The sequence below is a fragment of the Schistocerca gregaria genome, chromosome 9 (assembly GCF_023897955.1).
Source record: "Schistocerca gregaria isolate iqSchGreg1 chromosome 9, iqSchGreg1.2, whole genome shotgun sequence".
NCBI classification, from domain to species: domain Eukaryota; kingdom Metazoa; phylum Arthropoda; class Insecta; order Orthoptera; family Acrididae; genus Schistocerca; species Schistocerca gregaria.
This window is the reverse complement of record NC_064928.1, coordinates 202,720,557-202,740,823: the sequence shown is the minus strand read 5'-3', so window position 1 is coordinate 202,740,823 and position 20,267 is coordinate 202,720,557. Positions and strand designations below refer to the sequence as shown.

At 40.6% G+C, this 20,267-nt stretch overlaps 1 protein-coding gene across 3 annotated transcripts in view; it reads left to right on the top strand.

Moving 5' to 3' along the window:
• LOC126292064 (uncharacterized) overlaps positions 1 to 20,267 on the top strand; it is a 305,572-nt gene that overhangs the window by 98,275 nt on the left and 187,030 nt on the right. For all 3 annotated transcript variants that reach the window (XM_049985869.1, XM_049985868.1, XM_049985870.1), the window contains exon 5: positions 4,368 to 4,427. In XM_049985869.1, the coding sequence (XP_049841826.1) occupies positions 4,368 to 4,427 (60 nt within the window). The remainder of the gene's footprint in view (positions 1 to 4,367; positions 4,428 to 20,267) is intronic.

The window sequence follows — 20,267 nt, the reverse complement described above, 5'->3', positions numbered from 1 at the left end:
GGGAGGTAATGACAGTTGCACGTTAAGTGCCCTCCACCACACACCATAGGGTGGCTTGTGGAGTATAAATATAGATGTAAATGTGTGTGCACTGTGAGGGGTGGGAGGCAGGGGGTTAGTACACTTTCCTGTAACGAAGAAGAGTATTAGAGATGTGGAAACTGGAAATATCCAACAAGTGACTTTCAGGTGTCAGTTAGAAGCCAAAACAGTCTCTAAAACCTGTCTTTAAGTGCAACCTTTAAGTCCTACACACTTAATCAGTGTCGGGGATGGTCAGCATATATCAACCACTCCTGTGCATGAAACATAGTCATAATGAGACCTAAGAGAAATGTGATGTGAAATTACTTCAGTGAAAAAATACTCAGTGTACAAAATATGTGAGAATTGATATTCAAAAAGAGACTGTGGAACTGTAGATTGGAAAGGCCAGTTAAAGTGATTAGATATTACTGAATATGAACAGTACAGGAATTCGGATATGAAAGTTGTGTTATTTCACTCATCCTCCAGGTGCCACAAGATTCTGGGAAAGATGTAACTTTCTATGGAAGTTTTGATGAGAAGTACTAACCGTGACCAAAAGAAACACAGGTTATTCTCTAAAATGACTGATCGTGCTGATGTGTGGTATTATATTTTGGAGTAACTCTTCCCATTCTAAAAGGATATTTTTGGTTCATAAATGGGCGGTTTGTGCAATAAGTGGCGTTAAGTTCACGAACCTCTTGTCGACCCCTGTTCACAAGTCTGGGTATTTCGACATTGGCCTCTTAATATACACTACTGCCCCTTAAAATTGCTACACCAAGAAGAAATGCAGATGATAAACGGTTATTCATTGGACAAATATATTATACTAGAACTGACATGTGATTACATTTTCACCCAATTTGGGTGCATATTTCCTGAGAAATCAGTACCCAGAAAAACCACCTCTGGCTGTAATAACGGCCTTGATACGCCTGGGCATTGAGTCAAACAGATCTTGGATGGCGTGTACAGGTACAGCTGCCCATGCAGCTTCAATATGATACCACAGTTCATCAAGAGTAGTGACTGGCATATTGTGAAGAGCCAGTTGCTCGACCACCATTGACCAGATTTTTTCAGTTGGTGAGAGCTCTGGAGAATGCACTGGCCAGGGCAGCAGTCTAACATTTTCTGTATCCAGAAAGGCCCGTACAGGACCTGCAACATGTGGCCGTGCATTATCCTGCTGAAATGTAGGGTTTCACAGGTATCGAATGAAGGGCAGAGCCAGGGGTCGTAACACATCTGAAATCTAACGTCCACTTTCAAAATGCCGTCAATGAGAACAAGAGGTGACTGAGATGTGCAACCAATGGCACTCCCTACCATCACACTGGGTAATACGCCAGTATTCCAATGACGAATACATGCTTCCAATGTGTGTTCACCGCGATGTCGCCAAACACGTATGCGACCGTCATGATACTGTAAACAGAACCTGGATTCATCTGAGAAAATGATGGTTTGCCATTCGTGCACCAAGGTTCATCATTGAGCACACCATCGCTGGCGCTCCTGTCTGTGATGCAGTGTCAAGGGTAACCGCAGCCATGGTCTCTGAGCTGATAGTTCATGTTGCTGCAAACGTTGTAGAACTGTTCATGCAGATGGTTGTTGTCTTGCAAATGTCCCCATCTGTTGTCTCAGGGATCAAGACGTGGCTGCACGATCCTTTACAGCCATGCAGATAAAATGCCTGTCATCTCAACTGCTAGTGATAGGAAACCGTTTGGATCTAGCACAGAGTTCCAAATTACCCTCCGGAACCCATTGATTCCATTCTCTGGCAACAGTCATTGGATCTCGACCTATGTGAGCAGAAATGTCACGATATGGTAAACAGCAATCGCAACAGGCTACAATCAGACCTTTTACAAAGTCGGAAACGTGATGGTACGCATATCTCCTCCTTACACGAGGCATCACAACAACGTTTCACCAGGCAATGCTGGTCAACTGCTCTTTGTGTATGAGAAATCGGTTGAAAACTTTCCATGTGTCAGCACGTTGTAGGTGTTGCCACCGGCGCCAGCCTTGTGTGAATGCTCTGAAAAGCTAATCATTTGCATATCACAGCATCTTCATCCTGTCGGTTAAATTTTGTGTCTGTAGCACGTCATCTTCATGGTGTAGCAATTTTAATGGCCAGTAGTGTATATATTCCTTACTGTCATTTCTTGTTAACAATAATATCTTATTCCCAAGAATAAGCAGCTTTCACTCAGTTAATACTCGGCAGAAGTCAAACACGCGTTTGGACTGGACTTCCTTAACTCTTGTGCAGAAAGGTGTGCAGTATACTGCTGCATCCATTTTCAGTAAGCTACCACTTGAATTCAAAAATCTTAGCAGTAATCCACATTTTCAAATCGGAACAGAAGAGTTTCCTTATAGGTCTCTTCTGTCAAGCTAGTTGAAAAATTAAGCTGATTCTCGTTGTATTGTAGATTGCTGTGTTTACTTCAACTTACCGTTTGACTTTTTTCTGGTTCATAAACATTTTATTTTTGTCTGTTATTACCTTTATGTTGTAATTTCACGTAGTGACACATTCCATTACCTTGGAGATTTTCTTCTCAATTTGGTCCTGCAGAACTTGAAGTGTAAATAAATAAATAAAAAGTCTAACTCTTACAACATTGCAAAATACACAAAAATACTAATGACAAAATAATGAAGACATACCTGGCCATCTTATATTATCACATTATTCTGGGTGTTACCAGGTCTGAATAACAGGCAGCTTTATTCTTGGATAATTAATGAATCATTAAATCATTTATAAAATTAACATAGAATTGCTAGTAGAATAAATGAGAATGAAGATTCAGCATAGTTCATTATAGGTTTGCTTTTGTAACCCATGTCGATCACTGTACATATTTTTCTAGGTTTATTAATTGATTCTCCATTAAGTCAGTGACTTTCAAGCCAAAACTGTGATACAAATACATTGCTTCTACAATTCACTGCTGCAACACTATAGTACTGGTCACCACTTGGATCTTGTTTGTAGTATTCAGTTGCCCACAGCATTGCTTTCCACATGACTGTGAAGTTTCATGAATCATAAAGATAGCCCAATTTTCACAGTTTGGGCCATATGGGCAAATTAGAAGGTGCAATGAATTCATTTGTCGAAACAGTCTGTGGTTCTTAGGTTTTAATGTACTTAACTGGAAACATACAGATCAATTTCGTAGCCAATATTCTGCAGTTGTCATGCAGAAGTTAGCAAGAGGTCCCAGAAAGTGGCCAAATGCTCTTGTCCACACCATCTCCCCCTCCCCTCCAACTATAATCGGTTGGAGTATCCAAACCCTGTGTGAGTACACCTTTAGTGGCTTGCCACCTTTTCACAAATTTCCAAAACTTCAACACTCTCACTGACTCTACCTACAGCATAATGGCACTTTGTGTAAAAGCACATGTCAGTCAGAAACTGATTAATGGCTGAATGCATTTAAACTTACGTCTACAACAGATACTGTACACTTCTCATATTGCAAGAACAGTATGTATGTTTCTGTAAGTTAAATGAATAAAATGCACTGAAATGAAAATAATGCAGCAGTAGGGAAGAGAACAGTGAAGGTGAATGATGTGAGCTACGGTCAATGAAAACTGAAGCCAAATTCAAACTTTCATTGTCACTCACATGATTTCTAAACACCACTACATGAGGTTGTCTGTTAGTATAAGTGGGAATAGTACTACAGGGGAATGGTGTTGGAGGAGGACAATTGTGTAATCTTCCACATTGTTTATCACATGGACAACCTCGTGTCACAGTGTTCTCAAATCATACAAGGAAACATCATTGGCAATGGGAGTATGAATTTGCTTTGGAGGTATGTTCAGATAGCCGAAGTATAAAGTGATGGATCCACAAATATTTGATTTTCAAGACACATTCACCACCAAGAGAACTTACACTGACATGCTGAAATCATGATCAGTTTCTAGGTTTAACACTTAGCTAATATAACACCACCAGATCTCAAGACAAAACACAGTGCCACTGAGAATAGAGTAAGGTAGGCACTATCAGTTCCTAGGAAATCCCAATGAACAAAATTTTATTTTTGCCGTCCACATCCCGGACTGAAATCTGAAAAAATGTCTGTATATGATCAAAACAGAATCCACCTCCAGACAGTCTTATGGTTTCGACACAAGGTCATGAACTGTAGGTAACCCAGGTTCAAATCAAGGTCTGGCACAGACTGTCAATAGTCTTGATGTATTAATTTGCGATGTGTAGACTAGTTGCATCTGTGCTTCTTGTGTTATGTGTTTCACCTGTACTTAACTAATTTCCTTTGATTTAGGAGGAGGATGAACCACCTTTTCGTGAGATCGAGTTTATGACTCTTAAAGAAGGACCTCCGGTAAGTACTAAAATATATCTATCATTATATGCATATATTAAAAACAAAGATTCCAAGACTTACCAAGCGGGAAAGCGCCGGTAGATAGGCACAAAATGATTTCTACCGGCGCTTTCCCGCTTGGTAAGTCTTGGAATCTCTGTTTTTAATATATTTTTCCCATGTGGAAGTTTCTTTCTATTTTAATTATATGCATATATATTCTCTGAAAGCCACTGTGGAGAACATGATTTATTAGGCAGAATGCCCTGACGGTTCCTTTCGAAAGGATGTGTTCGATTTCCTGCCTCATTCTCATCCTGTTCTTCATCTGTTATGATATTGTTATTGGTAAGATATTAATCCATAATCTGTCTTCCTCTGTTCTTTTGAACACTTTTTGTCTGGAATGATAAGGCAGGAGGAACACTAAATGAAAAATTCAAAAGTATGATTTAGACTTTCTCAGTAAGTTGCTTGGACAAAATACAGTTGGTTCAGTTCTGTGCAAGGAAACATGCTTTGTCATCAATAACAATACAGTACATGGGAAAGGAAATACGTGTAACTAATTTTCAAAATTCCAGTGTGTGCATGTTAGAAGTTATTGTAAATCATGTATTATAGACTTCTCAAATGCTTGAGCTCAGCCACATTTGCTCAATGCATATTTGCTGATTTTGCTGAGATGAGCATTAGAAAATTAGCCTGCTTTGAATACTTCTGTTTGTTGAAATCAAATGGACTAATCTTTTAGGACAATTCCACAAAATTGGTGTCCATCCACGAATTTCACGTAGGCAACAGTTCAAAAGAATATGTGTGTTAATATCAGTCTTGGAATATCTTATGCAGTTAGGTGTTGAGAAATAGGCACAGTTTAAAAATAAGAGTAGCATCCATAAATATAACACTAGAATACATTTGAACATCATGGGGTTCAAAGACACACTCCAAAATGTCCATGTAAGCAAATGAAATTTCTTGTCTTCAATGAAATCTTGACAAGTCCACTTAGCTCAGTGGACCCTGCCTCCAGCCAGCTAATGGCTCCACACTCTAAGGTGCCTCTTCTTTTCGAGTACTTGCATGCTGGCCAAAAAGGCAAAACTTACCTAGAATAACAGGAAAAAAGTACACAAAACTACACTCGTGCACATGTTCAAGCATGTCAGATTCTTGTAGTCTTTCCATTTATGCAAAATAACTTCCCTAAGCACAGAGGATTAATTACTTTTGACTTTTCTAAATTACCAACTCCAGGGCCCACAACTAGCCATCTCAGTTGTGCAAGAGCTGCCGTTGGACTTCTTCAGTTTAGTGAGCTCCCAATCACGCAGAAAACTATTGCAGCATTAAGGCATTTCAGCTAATCAGAATCAGGAGCTGTAATATAGGCATTTCCATTGGGTTTTTCCAGCTGGCACTACTAGAACTTACTGCCAGGCCCTTCAGAAGTTCCTATCCAGTGGGTTTTGGAAAATGCCAGAGACTCTGGGCATGTCTTTCTTCTGATGTCTTCTTCCTCCCTCTCAACAACCTGTCTTTAACTCTGCCATGAGGAAAAGAAAACCCATAAACCAGCCATGCAGACTCCAACCACAAACAGTTTGGAAGATTAGGGAATGACTGGCCCATCACCTGCTGGCTGAAGCAAACCTTGCCTGGATAGTGGCTTAGGCACACCTGGCGAGCAACAGGTCAGGGCAAGAAGTGATGTTTTGCACACCATCTCTTGTGAAACCCAAATTGTCAGTTAATAAAAGTTTGGATGGAAGCAATGAATCCGTACCACACATTTGCAAGAGTCTTTTATAGAACTGTAATCATAAAATTGTTTATTACACTACTGGCCATTAAAATTGCTACACCAAGAAAAAATACAGATGATAAACGGGTATTCATTAGACACATAAATTATACTAGAACTGACAGGTGATTACATTTTCAATCAATTTGGGTGCATAGATACTGAGAAATCAGTACCCAGAACAACCACCTCTACACCTCTAGCCATAATAACGGCCTTGATACGCCTGGTCATTGAGTCAAACAGAGCTTGGATGGCGTGTGCGGGTACAGCTCCCTATGTAGCTTCAACACAATACCACAGTTCATCAGGAGTAGTGACTGGTGTATTGTGATGAGCCAGTTGCTCGGCCACCATTGACTAGACGTTTTCAATTGGTAGGAGATCTGGAGAATGTGCTGGCCACGGCAGCAGTCGAACATTTTCTGTATCCAGAAAGGCCTGTCCAGGACCTGCAACATGCGGTCGTGCATTATCCTGCTGAAATGTAGGGTTTTGCAGGGATCGAATGAAGGTTAGAGCCATGGGTCGTAACACATCTGAAATGTAACGTCAACTGTTGAAAGTGCCATCAATGCGAACAAGATGTGACCGAGATGTGTAACCAATGGCACCCCATACCATCACGCCAGGTGATACGCCAGTATGGCGATGACGAATACACGCTTCCAATGTGTGTTCACCGTGATGTCGCCAAACAAGGATGGGACTATCATGATGCTGTAAACAGAACCTGGATTCATCCGAAAAAATGACGTTTTGTCATTCGTGTACCCAGGTTCGTCATTGAGTACACCTTCGCAGGTACTCCTGTCTGTGATGCAGTTCAAGGGTAACAGCAGCCACAGTCTCTGAGCTGATAGTCCATGTTGCTGCAAACATCGTCGAACTGTTTATGCAGATGGTTGTTGTCTTGCAAACGTCCCCATCTGTTGACTCAGGGATCGAGATGTGGCTGCACGATCCTTTACAGCCATGCGGATAAGGTGCCTGTCATCTCAACTGCTAGTGATAGGAGGCCGTTTGGATCCAGCACGGTGTTCCGTATTACCCTCCTGAACCCACCAATTCCATATTCTCCTAACAGTCATTGGATCTCGACCAACACAAGCAGCAGTGTCGTAATACGGTAAACCGCAATTGCGGTAGGCTACAATCCGACCTTTATCAAAGTCAGAAACGTGATGGTACTCATTTGTCCTCCTTAACACGAGGCATCACAACAACGTTTCACCAGGCAACGCCGGTCAACTGCTGTTTGTGTATGAGAAATCGGTTGGAAACTTTCCTCTTGTCAGCACGTTGTAGGTGTTGCCCCTGGTGCCAACCTTGTGTGACTGCTCTGAAAAGCTAATCACTTGCATATCACAGCATCTTCTTCTTGTCGGTTAAATGTAGTATGTCATCTTCGTGGTGTAGCAATTTTCATGGCCAGTAATGTATGTACCAGTCAGACAAGAGAATGAATGATGTGTTCTATTGCTGCTAATCATCACATACTTGTCCGGGATTTTCATCCCCTAAATGTGGAGCCCATTTCAGGTGTGCAAAATAAGAGAGGCTCTCCACTGTTTACTATTTGGGTGTCGAGCTTGTGATAAGAAACTGTAGTTTCATATTAGTTGGTATTCTGACACACTGATATTGGCGTAGGCTTGAAGGCTGCTCATTCTTGCTGAACTTTAGAAAAACATCATCTACATTTACTGGGTGGAACAGATTAGTATTGTTATTTTTATGGTATATTGATGGGTAATGTACTGATATGTTGGACACTTATTACATAAGTATGTATCTGTGTTAAAACAAATCAAAAAAATCAGCATTTGATACTAGGGCATACGGAGATGTCTTGCCCACCCTGTACGTACATACTCTGCAACCAACCTTATGGTGTGTGGCTGAGGGTACCTTGTACTGCAGATAGTCATTTCCTTTCCTGTTCCACATGCAAATAGAGTAAGGAAGAAACAACCTTTACGGTATGCCTCTGTATGAGCCCTAATTTCTCTTATGTGTTGAATGTATACTACTGGCCATTAAAATTGCTACACCAGGAAGAAATGCAGATGATAAATGGGTTTTCATTGGACAAATATATTATATTAGAACTGACATGCGATTACATTTTAAATCAATTTGGGCGCATAGATCCTGAGAAATCAGTACGCAGCACAACCACCTCTCGCCGTAATAACGGCCTTGATATGCCTGGGCATTGAGTCAAACAGAGCTTGGATGGCGTGTACAGGTACAGCTCCCCATGCAGCTTCAACACGATACCACATTTCATCAATAGTAGCGATTGACGTATTGTGACGAGCCAGTTGCTCGGCCACCATTGACCAGACGTTTTCAATTGGTGAGAGATCTGGAGAATGTGCTGGCCAGGGCAGAAGTCGAACATTTTCTGTATCCAGAAAGGCCCGTAAGGACCTGCAACATGCGGCCGTGCATTATCCTGCTGAAATGTAGGGTTTTTCAGGGATCGAATGAAGGTTAGAGCCAGGGGTCGTAACTCATCTGAAATGTAACGTCCACTGTTGAAAGTGCCATCAATGCGAACAAGATGTGACCGAGATGTGGAACCAATGGCACCCCATACCATCACGCCAGGTGATACGCCAGTATGGTGATAACAAATACACACTTCCAATGTGCGTTCAGCGTGATGTCGCCGAACACAGATGCAACCATCATGATGCTGTAAACAGAATCTGGATTTGCCATTCGTGCACCCAGGCTTGTCGTTTGAGTACACCATAGCAGCCGCTCCTGTCTGTGTTGCAGCATCAAGGGTAACCGCAGCCACAGTCTCGGAGCTGATAGTCCATGCTCCTGCAAACGTCGTCGAACTGTTCATGCAGATGGTTGCTGTCTTGCAAATGTCCCCATCTGTTGACTCAGGGATCGAGACGTGGCTGCACGATCTGTTACAACCACGCGGATAAGGTGCCTGGCATCTCGACTGCTAGTGATACGAGGCCGTTGGGATCCAGCACGGCGTGATGTATAACCCTCCTGAACCTACCGATTCCATATTTTGCTAACAGTCATTGGATCTTGGCCAACGCGAGCAGCAATGCCATGATACGATAAATTGCAATCACGATAGGCTACAATCCGACCTTTATCAAAGTCGTAAACGTGATTGTACGCATTTCCCCTCCTTACCCTAGGCATCACAACAACGTTTCACCAGGCAACGCTGGTCAACTGCTGTTTGTGTATGAGAAATCAGTTGAAAACATTCCTCATGTCAGCACATTGTAGCTGTCACCACCGGTGCCAAACTTGTATACAAGACAAGAGGAGATGTTGAGTCATAAACTGATTTACCAACATCTTTACTACCAATTTCAAACATATGATAAGTACAATAGGCAATTACATCTCTGTCATTAAAACTTTCAAGACCAGGTACACTTCACTACCACCTGTTACTATGGCAACAGTGAACCATCCATTTCCATGTGAGAAAGTGTCGTTTATACCCAAACTAAAATTAAGTGAACATCCAAGAAATACACAGGGTCCATCGACGAGGGTGTGGGCTGCAACACTCTTCACTGGAATGTGATTTTTCTTGTCTCCTGATTTTGTTGCAAGTTCAATGATTTCTATGGTTTTGTAGACCATTGTACGGGTACGAGGATATCTCCTGTAAGGCATGTTGGTGGCGTTCAATGCAGTTGCCTGTGCAGCAGCAAGAAACAGACTGAGCATAGCACGAGAGCACACTCGCTTATATACTGTGCGAGGACTTTGACCTTAGATAAGGACTTAGAGTTTTTGCAGTGGCCAGTGGAACGTTATCCCAGATGCGCTCACTAGTAGATCTAGGTGTGCGCGTCCCCGCTGGCACGCCGCCAACGCCAAACGATAAGAGTGTTTACATAACAAAACGGTTACATCTTTGAGCCTCTGAATGCTCTGAAAAGCTAATCATTTGCATATCACAGCATCTTCTTCCTGTCAGTTAAATTTCGCGTCTGTAGCACGTCATCTTCATGGTGTAGCAATTTTAATGGCCAGTAGTGTAAGTTGGCAGCAGGAGAATCATTCTGCACTAATCTTCAAATACTGATTCTCTAAATTTTCTCAGTAGTGCTCCTTGAAAAGATTGTAGCCTATTGTAGCCTTCCTTCCTGGTATTCTCATTTGAGTTCCAGAGTCATTTTTTGTAATATTATTCTAGAATGTTACTACTATTCTTGAATATTTGCTGAATATGAATTTCATGACATCTTTGTAATAGCTTACTTGTGTGTTGATCGAATCTACTGGTAACAGTTCTAGCAACCTGCCTCTGAGTTGCTTTGATGTCTCCCTTTAATCTGACCTGGTGAGGATTCCAAATACTTTATCAGTACTCAAGACTGGATTGCACTAGTAGTGTATATTTGGTCTTCTTTACAAATGACCCATATTTGACAATTTGTCTTCTCTTCTCCAATCCTTACATGCCAATTCTATTCTTATTGCTTTTCTGTAAACATCTTAGAATATGCTAAAGAATTCTGCAGCAAACCAATGTTAAGGATATTGGTCTATGATCTTCTGGGTCCTTCCTTGTATCCTGTTATTATGGGAGTCACCTACACTTTTTCTAGCTGCTTGGGGTATTGCCATTGGCAAGAGATTCATGACAAATGCAAACTAAGTAACAGGCCAGTGCTGTAGAGTACCCTACATAAAAGTGATTTGAGATTCCACCCAGACGTTTCTACTTATTAGTTATCAATTCTTGCTCTGGCTTCTCTATACCAGGGATGCCTTTCAATGCATTCTTCATATGGGGATCTGTGTGATGGTCAAACAGCGGTATGTTTGCATGATCACCCTTGTGAATGATTTCTTAAACATGAAATTTAAAATTTCAGCTTTCCTTTTTCCGCCTTCTACTGACACACCAAACTGGTCAAAGAGTGACTGGATGCGAGCGTCTGATCCACTTAGCAATTTTATGTAGGGTCAGAATTCTCTTGGGTTCTTGTAAAGATCTCTTATTAAGATGGTAGTTGTCATATCCTTCATGCCTCAATTTTTTTGGGAAGCACAAGTCTCTACTGACTTTTGTCTATCAGAATTTGCTCATTCTCCTTTGAACCAAGAACTCAAAAGTCTTTGCTTCCTCAGCATTTCCCAAATTGTTTATTAAACTGTGGTGTGTGTCGTGCATCCTTAATCCACTTAAATGGCACATATGTCACCAGAGTTTGATTCACATCCCATTTAAATTTTACCAATAATTTCTCTGCGCCCATCATACTGGAGCTAAATGACCTTCCATTCATTGTATAAGTGGAATGCTAACAATTGCTTACCTGCTCTTTCTAGCAAAAATACTCTCTCAGCTGTCTTGAACAATATATTTATTATAGTGGTCATCATTAATGTAATGACATCATGATCACTAATCACGGTCTCTGTACTGACATTGTTGATGAGGTCAGGCCTCTTTCTAGCTACAATGTCTAAAATATTTCCATTGTGTGTGGGCTATTGAATTAGCTGCTCAAAGCAGGATTTGGAAAACATGTTCACAACTACTTCACAGAACTGCCTGTTCGTAACCCTGCAATGAATTCATAGACGTCCCAGTCTATACTCAGTAGATTAAAGTCACCTCCAACTAAAATTGCATGATGTGGGAATTCTGTGCTACTAAACGTAGACTTGGTGTGAATGACTCTGAAACTGTTGTGGTGTAATCTGGCTGCCTGTAAAAATGTCTGACAGTTCACTTGGTTTCACCTACACCTGTTATATGTGACCAGATAACTTCACTGTTGTGCACATTTCAGCTCAGTAGAGACAATATTTTTGTTTTTAGATTAGATTACATTTACTTTCATTCCGATTGATCCGTAGTGAGGAGGACCTCCAGGATGTGGAACATGTCAGGAAAACAACAATACATGGCAAATATTTACAACTAAAACAAATAAGCTAATGTATCATTCCACAGGTCACAAGTGGAATGATCGTCATTTTTTAATGAACACTGTATGAAAGTCATTTTACAAATACTAATGCACAGAATTTAAAATAAAATAAAATTTATTTATATTTAGTTATTTATAAGGTGTATGTCCCCCCCTGAACCATGGAGGGTGGGTGGGGAGGTTTGCGTGCCTCAGCGATACAGATAGCCGTACCGTAGGTACTACCACGACATATGGTTCCTGAAGAGGGGCAGCAGCCTTTTCAGTAGTTGCAAGGGCAACAGTCTGGATGATTGACTGATCTGGACTTGTAACAATAACCAAAATGCCTTTGCTGTGTTGGAACTGCGAACGGCTGAAAGCAAGGGGATACTACGGCCGTAATTTTTCCCGAGGGCATGCAGCTTTACTGTATGATTAAATGATGATGGCGTCCTCTTGGGTAAAATATTCCGGAGGTAAAATAGTCCCACATTCGGATCTCCGGGCGGGGACTACTCAAGAGGATGTCGTTATCAGGAGAAAGAAAACTGGCGTTCTACGGATCGGAGAGTGGAATGTCAGATCCCTTAATCGGGCAGGTAGGTTAGAAAATTTAAAAAGGAAAATGGACAGGTTAAGGTTAGATATAGTGGGAATTAGTGAAGTCCAGTGGCAGGAGGAACAAGACCTCTGGCCAGGTGACTACAGGGTTATAAACACAAAATCAAATAGGGGTAATGCAGGAGTAGGTTTAATAATGAAAAGGAAAATAGGAACGCAGGTAAGCTACTACAAACAGCATAGTGAATGCATTATTGTGGCCAAGATAGATACGAAGCCCACACCTACTACAGTAGTACAAGTTTATATGCCAACTAGCTCTGCAGATGACGAAGAAATTGAAGAAATGTATGATGAAATAAAAGAAATTATTCAGATAGTGAAGGGAGATGAAAATTTAACAGTCATGCGTGACTGGAATTCGAGTGTAGGAAAAGGGAGAGAAGGAAACGTAGTACGTGGATATGGATTGGGGCTAAGAAATGAAAGAGGAAGCCGCCTGTTAGAATTTTGCACAGAGCACAACTTAGTCATAGCTAACACTTGGTTTAAGAATCATGAAAGAAGGTTGTATACATGGAAGAACCCTGGAGATACTAAAAGGTATCAGATAGCTTATATAATGGTAAGACAGAGATTTGGGAACCAGGTTTTAAATTGTAAGACATTTCCAGGGGCAGATGTGGACTCTGACCACAATCTATTGGTTATGACCTGTAGATTAAAACTGAAGAAACTGCAAAAAGGTGGGAATTTAAGGAGATGGGACCTGGATAAACTGAAAGAACCAGAGGTTGTACAGAGTTTCAGCGAGAGCATAAGGGAACAATTGTTAGGAATGGGGGAAATAAATACAGTAGAAGAAGAATGGGTAGCTTTGAGGGATGAGGTAGTGAAGGCAGCAGAGGATCAAGTAGGTAAAAAGTCGAGGGCTAGTAACAGAAGAAATACTGAATTTAATTGATGAAAGGAGAAAGTATAAAAATGCAATAAATGAAGCAGGCAAAAAGGAATACAAACATCTCAAAAATGAGATCGACAGGAAGTGCAAAATGGCTAAGCAGGGATGGCTAGAGGACAAATGTAAGGATGTAGAGGCTTATCTCACTAGGGGTAAGATAGATACTGCCTATAGGAAAATTAAAGACACCTTTGGAGATAAGAGATCCACTTGTACGAACATCAAGAGCTCAGATGGAAACCCAGTTCTAAGCAAAGAAGGGAAAGCAGAAAGGTGGAAGGAGTATATAGAGGGTCTATACAAGGGCGATGTACTTGAGGACAATATTATGGAAATGGAAGAGGATGTAGATGAAGATGAAATGGGACATACGATACTGCGTGAAGAGTTTGACAGAGCACTGAAAGACCTAAGTCGAAACAAGGCCCCCGGGGTAGACAACATTCCATTGGAACTACTGACGGCCTTGGGAGAGTCAGTCCTGACAAAACTCTACCATCTGGTGAGCAAGATGTATGAAACAGGCGAAATGCCCTCAGACTTCAAGAAGAATATAGTAATTCCAATCCCAAAGAAAGCAGGTGTTGACAGATGTGAAAATTACCGAACAATCAGTTTAATAAGACATAGCTGCAAAATTCTAATACGAATTCTTTACAGACGAATGGAAAAACTAGTAGAAGCCGACCTCGGGGAAGATCAGTTTGGATTCTGTAGAAATACTGGAACACGTGAGGCAATACTGACCTTACGACTTATCTTAGAAGAAAGATTAAGGAAAGGCAAACCTACGTTTCTAGCATTTGTAGACTTAGAGAAAGCTTTTGACAATGTTGACAGGAATACTCTCTTTCAAATTCTAAAGGTGGCAGGGGTAAAATACAGAGAGCGAAAGGCTATTTACAATTTGTACAGAAACCAGATGGCAGTTATAAAGAGTCGAGGGACATGAAAGGGAAGCAGTAGTTGGGAAGGGAGTAAGACTCTCCCCGATGTTATTCAATCTGTATATTCAGCAAGCGGTAAAGGAAACAAAAGAAAAATTCGGAGTAGGTATTAAAATCCATGGAGAAGAAATAAAAACTTTGAGGTTCACTGATGACATTGTAATTCTGTCAGAGACAGCAAAGGACTTGGAAGAGCAGTTGAATGGAATGGACAGTGTCTTGAGAGGAGTATATAAGATGAACATCAACAAAACCAAAACGAGGATAATGGAATGTAGTCGAATTAAGTCAGGTGATGCTGAGGGAATTAAATTAGGAAATGAGACACTTAAAGTAGTAAAGGAGTTTTGCTATTTGGGGAGCAAAATAACTGATGATGGTCGAAGTAGAGATGATATAAAATGTAGACTGGCAATGGCAAGGAAAGTATTTCTGAAGAAGAGAAATTTGTTAACTTCGAATATAAAGTGTCAGGAAGTCTTTTCTGAAAGTATTTGTATGGAGTGTAGCCATGTATGGAAGTGAAACATGGACGATAAATATTTTGGACAAAAAGAGAATAGAAGCTTTCGAAATGTGGTGCTACAGAAGAATGCTGAAGATTAGATGGGTAGATCACATAACTAATGAGGAAGTATTGAATAGGATTGGGGAGAAGAGAAGTTTGTGGCACAACTTGACAAGAAGAAGGTATCATTGGTAGGACACGTTCTGAGGCATCAAGGGATCACCAATTTAATATTGGAGGGCAGCATGGAGGGTAAAAATCGTAGAGGGAGACCAAGAGATGAATACACTAAGCAGATTCAGAAGGATGTAGGTTGCAGTAGGTACTGGGAGATGAAGCAACTTGCACAGGACAGAGTAGCATGGAGAGCTGCATCAAACCAGTCTCAGGACTGAAGACCACAACAACAACAACAACAACAACAACAACAAGGTGTATATATTATACAAAGCTGATGTGACTTACCAAACAAAAGCACTGGCAGGTCGATAGATACACAAACAAACACAAACATACACACAAAATTCGAGCTTTAGCAACCAACGGTTGCTTCTTCAGGAAAGAGGGAAGGAGAGGGAAAGACGAAAGGATGTGGGTTTTAAGGGAGAGGGTAAGGAGTCATCCCAATCCCGGGAGCGGCGCTTTCCCGCTTGGTAAGTCTTGGAATCTTTGTTTTTAATATCAGTTGGTTTTACTGAGAAATTCATCAGTGGAGTAGAAGGAGCTGGCCACCAATAAATCCTTTACACTTCTCGTAAACTGAGTTTCATTGGTTGTTGAGCTTTTTACGGCTGCTGGCAAGTTATTGAAAATGTGTGTTCCTGATTAATGCACACCTTTTTTTACAAGACTAAGTGACTGTAAATCCTTGTGAAGATTATTCTTATTTCTAGTATTGATTCCATGAATTGAGCTGTTGGTTTGAAAAAGTGATATATTTTTAATGAGAAATTTCATTAAGGAATAAATATATTGGGAAGCAGTAGTTAGTATCCCTAGTTCCCTAAACAGGCTTCTGCAGGATGTTCTTGAGTTCACACCACATATAACTCTTACTGCACATTTTTGTGCCCAGAAAACTTTAGATTGGCTTGATGAATTACCCCAAAAAAATAATCCCATAGGACATTAAGGAATGAAAGTAATCATAGTATGCCAGCTTTTTCATTTTTATATTCCCCATGTCTGACAAAACTCGCATTGCAAACAGAGATTTGTTAAGACGCTTCAGCAGTTCTGTGGTGTGCTCCTCCCAGTTGAATTTATTATCAAGCTGTAATCCCAAGAATTTAACACTGTCCACTTCTTCTATCTTCTTGTCATCATATGTTAGACATATACTCGTGGGACATCCCTTACAAGTTCTGAACTGCATGTAGTGTGTTTTTTCAAAGTTTAGTGACAAAGAATTGGCTAGGAACCAGTGATTAATGTCCACAAATATTTTATTAGCTGATCTTTCTAAGACTACGCTTGATTTGCTATTTATTGCAATGTTTGTATCATCGGCAAACAAAACAAACTTGGCATCTGGTAATGTTACTGATGAAAGGTCATTCATATACACAAGAAAAAGTAAGGGCCCCAAAATGGAACCTTGTGGGACCCCACTTGTAATTAGTTCCCAGTTGGATTATGTCTCATAGCTTGATACACGTCTCTTTCCTAATAACACCCTTTGTTTCCTGCCAGAGATATAAGATTTGAACCATTTTGCAGCATTTCCTGTTACACTATAATACTCTAATTTACTTAAAAGGATATTGTGATTTACAGTCAAATGCCTTTGACAGATCACAAAATATACCAGTTGCCTGCAATTTTTTGTCTAATGAATTAAGCACATTTTCACTGTAAGTGTAGATAGCCTCCTCAATATCAGAACCTTTTAGAAATCCAAACTGTGACTTTGACAGTATGTTATTTGAGATAAGATGGTTATAAACCAGACTGTACATTACTTTTTCGAAAATTTTTGAGAATGCTGGCAACAGTGAAATTGCACGGAAATTTGATGACAATGACCACCCCTCTCCTTTGGCATCTAGTCTCTCTTTCCAATATATGTTCCATTACTTGCTAAATATGTCAGAGCTTTCTAATTTGAGTTTAAGCCACCTCTTGATCGTGAGAAAAATTTGATTCAACAAATTTCCTTGAGAGCTGTGAATTTGAAAACTTTGGTGTGAATACTTAGACTATTTACTGATAAAATTTTAACAGTCAAAGTGTCTTTACCCTGTATGCCATCTGATTTCACTGCCTGTGTGTCAGTTGGTGAATTTTCATAAGCGTACATCAAACTAATGGCTAGCCCCTCCCTAAGTACAGGCCTGTCTGAGTAGTTGCTTCCTTTGTGTTTTGCACCCCTGACCTATCAAAGGGAGTCCTGCAATGTCCACCCAGTGGTGTTGGTGTAGAGATTGATCTGCCATATCACTTGTCACATAGCAGTCCTCCATTCCTGTCGTGGAAAAAATAAAAACTTATGAACTGAACCCTTTGTATGTACAAACACCACAATAACAATATACACAAAAATATGTCATCGGTGTAAGTAAGAATATGTACCCAGAATTGCAAGTAATTTATTGTACTGTAACACACAGTAATACGACTGAGATTTAAACACAACTGGAAACACACAGCTAGATACAGGCTGCCTAAGATTCAGAGTTAGTGTGCTTTGAGTATTGTGATACTGAAGGATATCAAATCATTGTTGACACATATTTCAGAGACTGTGTTTCTGGGCCCATGTTTATTGGACTTACTGCTCTTGTTTTGATGAGTGCCAACACTTCTCAATACATTTGACACTTTTCTTTAATGGTCTGAAATATCACTACATTTAGTAATGGATACAACAGTGATAATAGTAAAACACACTGATAACCTGATACGTCGTGTCCACTGCCCATTGTGAGATAGAATGCTTCATGGAGGCACTGTGGGTATGCAACATAATAAGGAAGGTATATAAGCATAGAAGAGACAAATTGAAAATTAATCTAGTGATGGTACGAGGTCCAAAATTGTGAATTATGCTAACATAAGTGTCTTCAACAAAGAGCAATAATTATGACCCAGTACCTGGAACAAGCATCTCTGAAATGGTGAAGACAGTTAGCTGTTCATGTGCTGCTGTTGTGAACATCACTGGAATGGCAGTGAAGCCACAAGTAGGCAAGAACACGGATGTCCACACCTCATTACAGGAGATTTAGGTTGAAGGCTTGTCCGCTTCATGAAGCTGTATAATTGGTGAGCTGTGGCCGATTTGACAATGGAGTACAGTACTGGTGCAGGCACATGTGTTTGAGAGCTTATCATTCAGCACATGTTGTCGAATGTGGGGCTATGCAGAAAATGCCCTCTGTGTGTTCCCATGTTGACTCCTGCCATCATCAACTATGATTGCTACGTGTCAAGGATTGAAGTGTTCCAAGCTGGCTTGGGCTGCGTGGTGGTTTGTTACACTTCACCTCATGCACAAAACACCTAAATAAGTTGCCATCTGAACACTCATTTTACATCAAATGAATGCTGCTTTGTGAATATTCAACCACCGTTAAGTATTATTAATCAAGATCCAGCTAGTCTGTGCCCTGAATCGGTGGCTTCTTCCTCAGAATTGGCCTCCTTGTTGTTGTTGTTGTTGTTGTTGTTGTTGTTGTTGTTGTCATTGTCGTCGTTGTTGTCGTCTTCAGTCCGAAGACTGGTTTGATGCAGCTCTCCATGCTACTGTATCCTGTGCAAGACTCTTCATCTCCGAGTAACTGCTGCAACCTACATCGATCTGAATCTGCTTACTGTATTTATCTCTTGGTTTCCATATATGATTTTTACCCCACGCGCTTCCCTCCAGTACTGAATTGGTGATCCTCGATGTCTCAGAATGTGTCCTACCAACTGATTCCTTCTTCTGGTCAGGTTGTACCACAAATTTCCCTTCTCCCAATTCTGTTCAGTACCTCCTTGTTAGTTATGTGATCTACCCATATAATCTTCAGCATTCTTCTGTAGCACCACATTTCAAACCATCTATGCTCTTCTTGTCTAAACTATTTATCATCCAGGTTTCACTTCCATACATGGCTTCACTCCATACAAATCCTTTCAGAAAGGACTTCCTGGTACTTAAATCTATACTCGATGTTAACAAATTTCCCTCCTTCAGAAACGCTTTTCTTGCCATTGCCAGTCTGCATTCTATATCCTCCTTACCTCGACCATCATCAGCTATTTTGCTTCCCAAATAGCAAAACTCACTTGCTACTTTAAAGTCTCATTTCCTAATCTAATTCCCTCAGCATCACCTGCTTCAATTCAACTACATTCCATTATCTTCATTTTGCTTTTGTTGATGTTCATCTTATATTCTCCTTTCAAGACTTGTTCATTCTGTTCAACTGCTCTTCCAGGTCCTATGCTGTCTCTGACAGAATTACAATGTCATCGGCAAACCTAAAAGCTTTCGTTTCTTCTCCACTGCCTTTAATTCCTACCCCCTTCATTTGTGTGTGTGTGTGTGTGTGTGTGTGTGTGTGTGTGTGTGTGTGTGTGTGTGTGTGTGTGTGTGTGTGTGTGTGTGTTTTTGTGTGTTTGTGTGCGTGCGTGTGTGCGTGTGTGTGTACTGCTTGCTCAATATACAGATTGAATAACGTTGGGGATAGGCTACAACCCTATCTCACTCCCTTCTCAACCACTTCTTCCTGTTTGTGCCCTTGATTCTTGTAACTGCCCTCTTGTTTCTGTACAAACTGTAAATAGCCTTTTGCTCCCTGTGTTTTACGACTGCCACCTTTAGAATTTGAAAGAGAGTATTCCAGTCAACATTGTCAATAGCTTTTTCTAAGTCTACAAATGCTATAAACATAGGTATGCCTTTCATTAACCTTTCTTTTAAGATAAGTCCTAGGGTCAGTATTGCCTCATGTGTTCCTATATTTCTATGGAATCCAAACTGATCTTCCCTGAGGTCAGCTTCAATGAGTTTTTCCATTCTTCTGTAACTGATTGGTGTTAGTATTTTGCAGCCGTGACTTATTAAACTGATAGTTCAGTAATTTTCACACCTGTCAACACCTACTTTCTTTGGAACTGGGATTGTTATTGTGTGGTACTGTGTGGTACATCTTGCT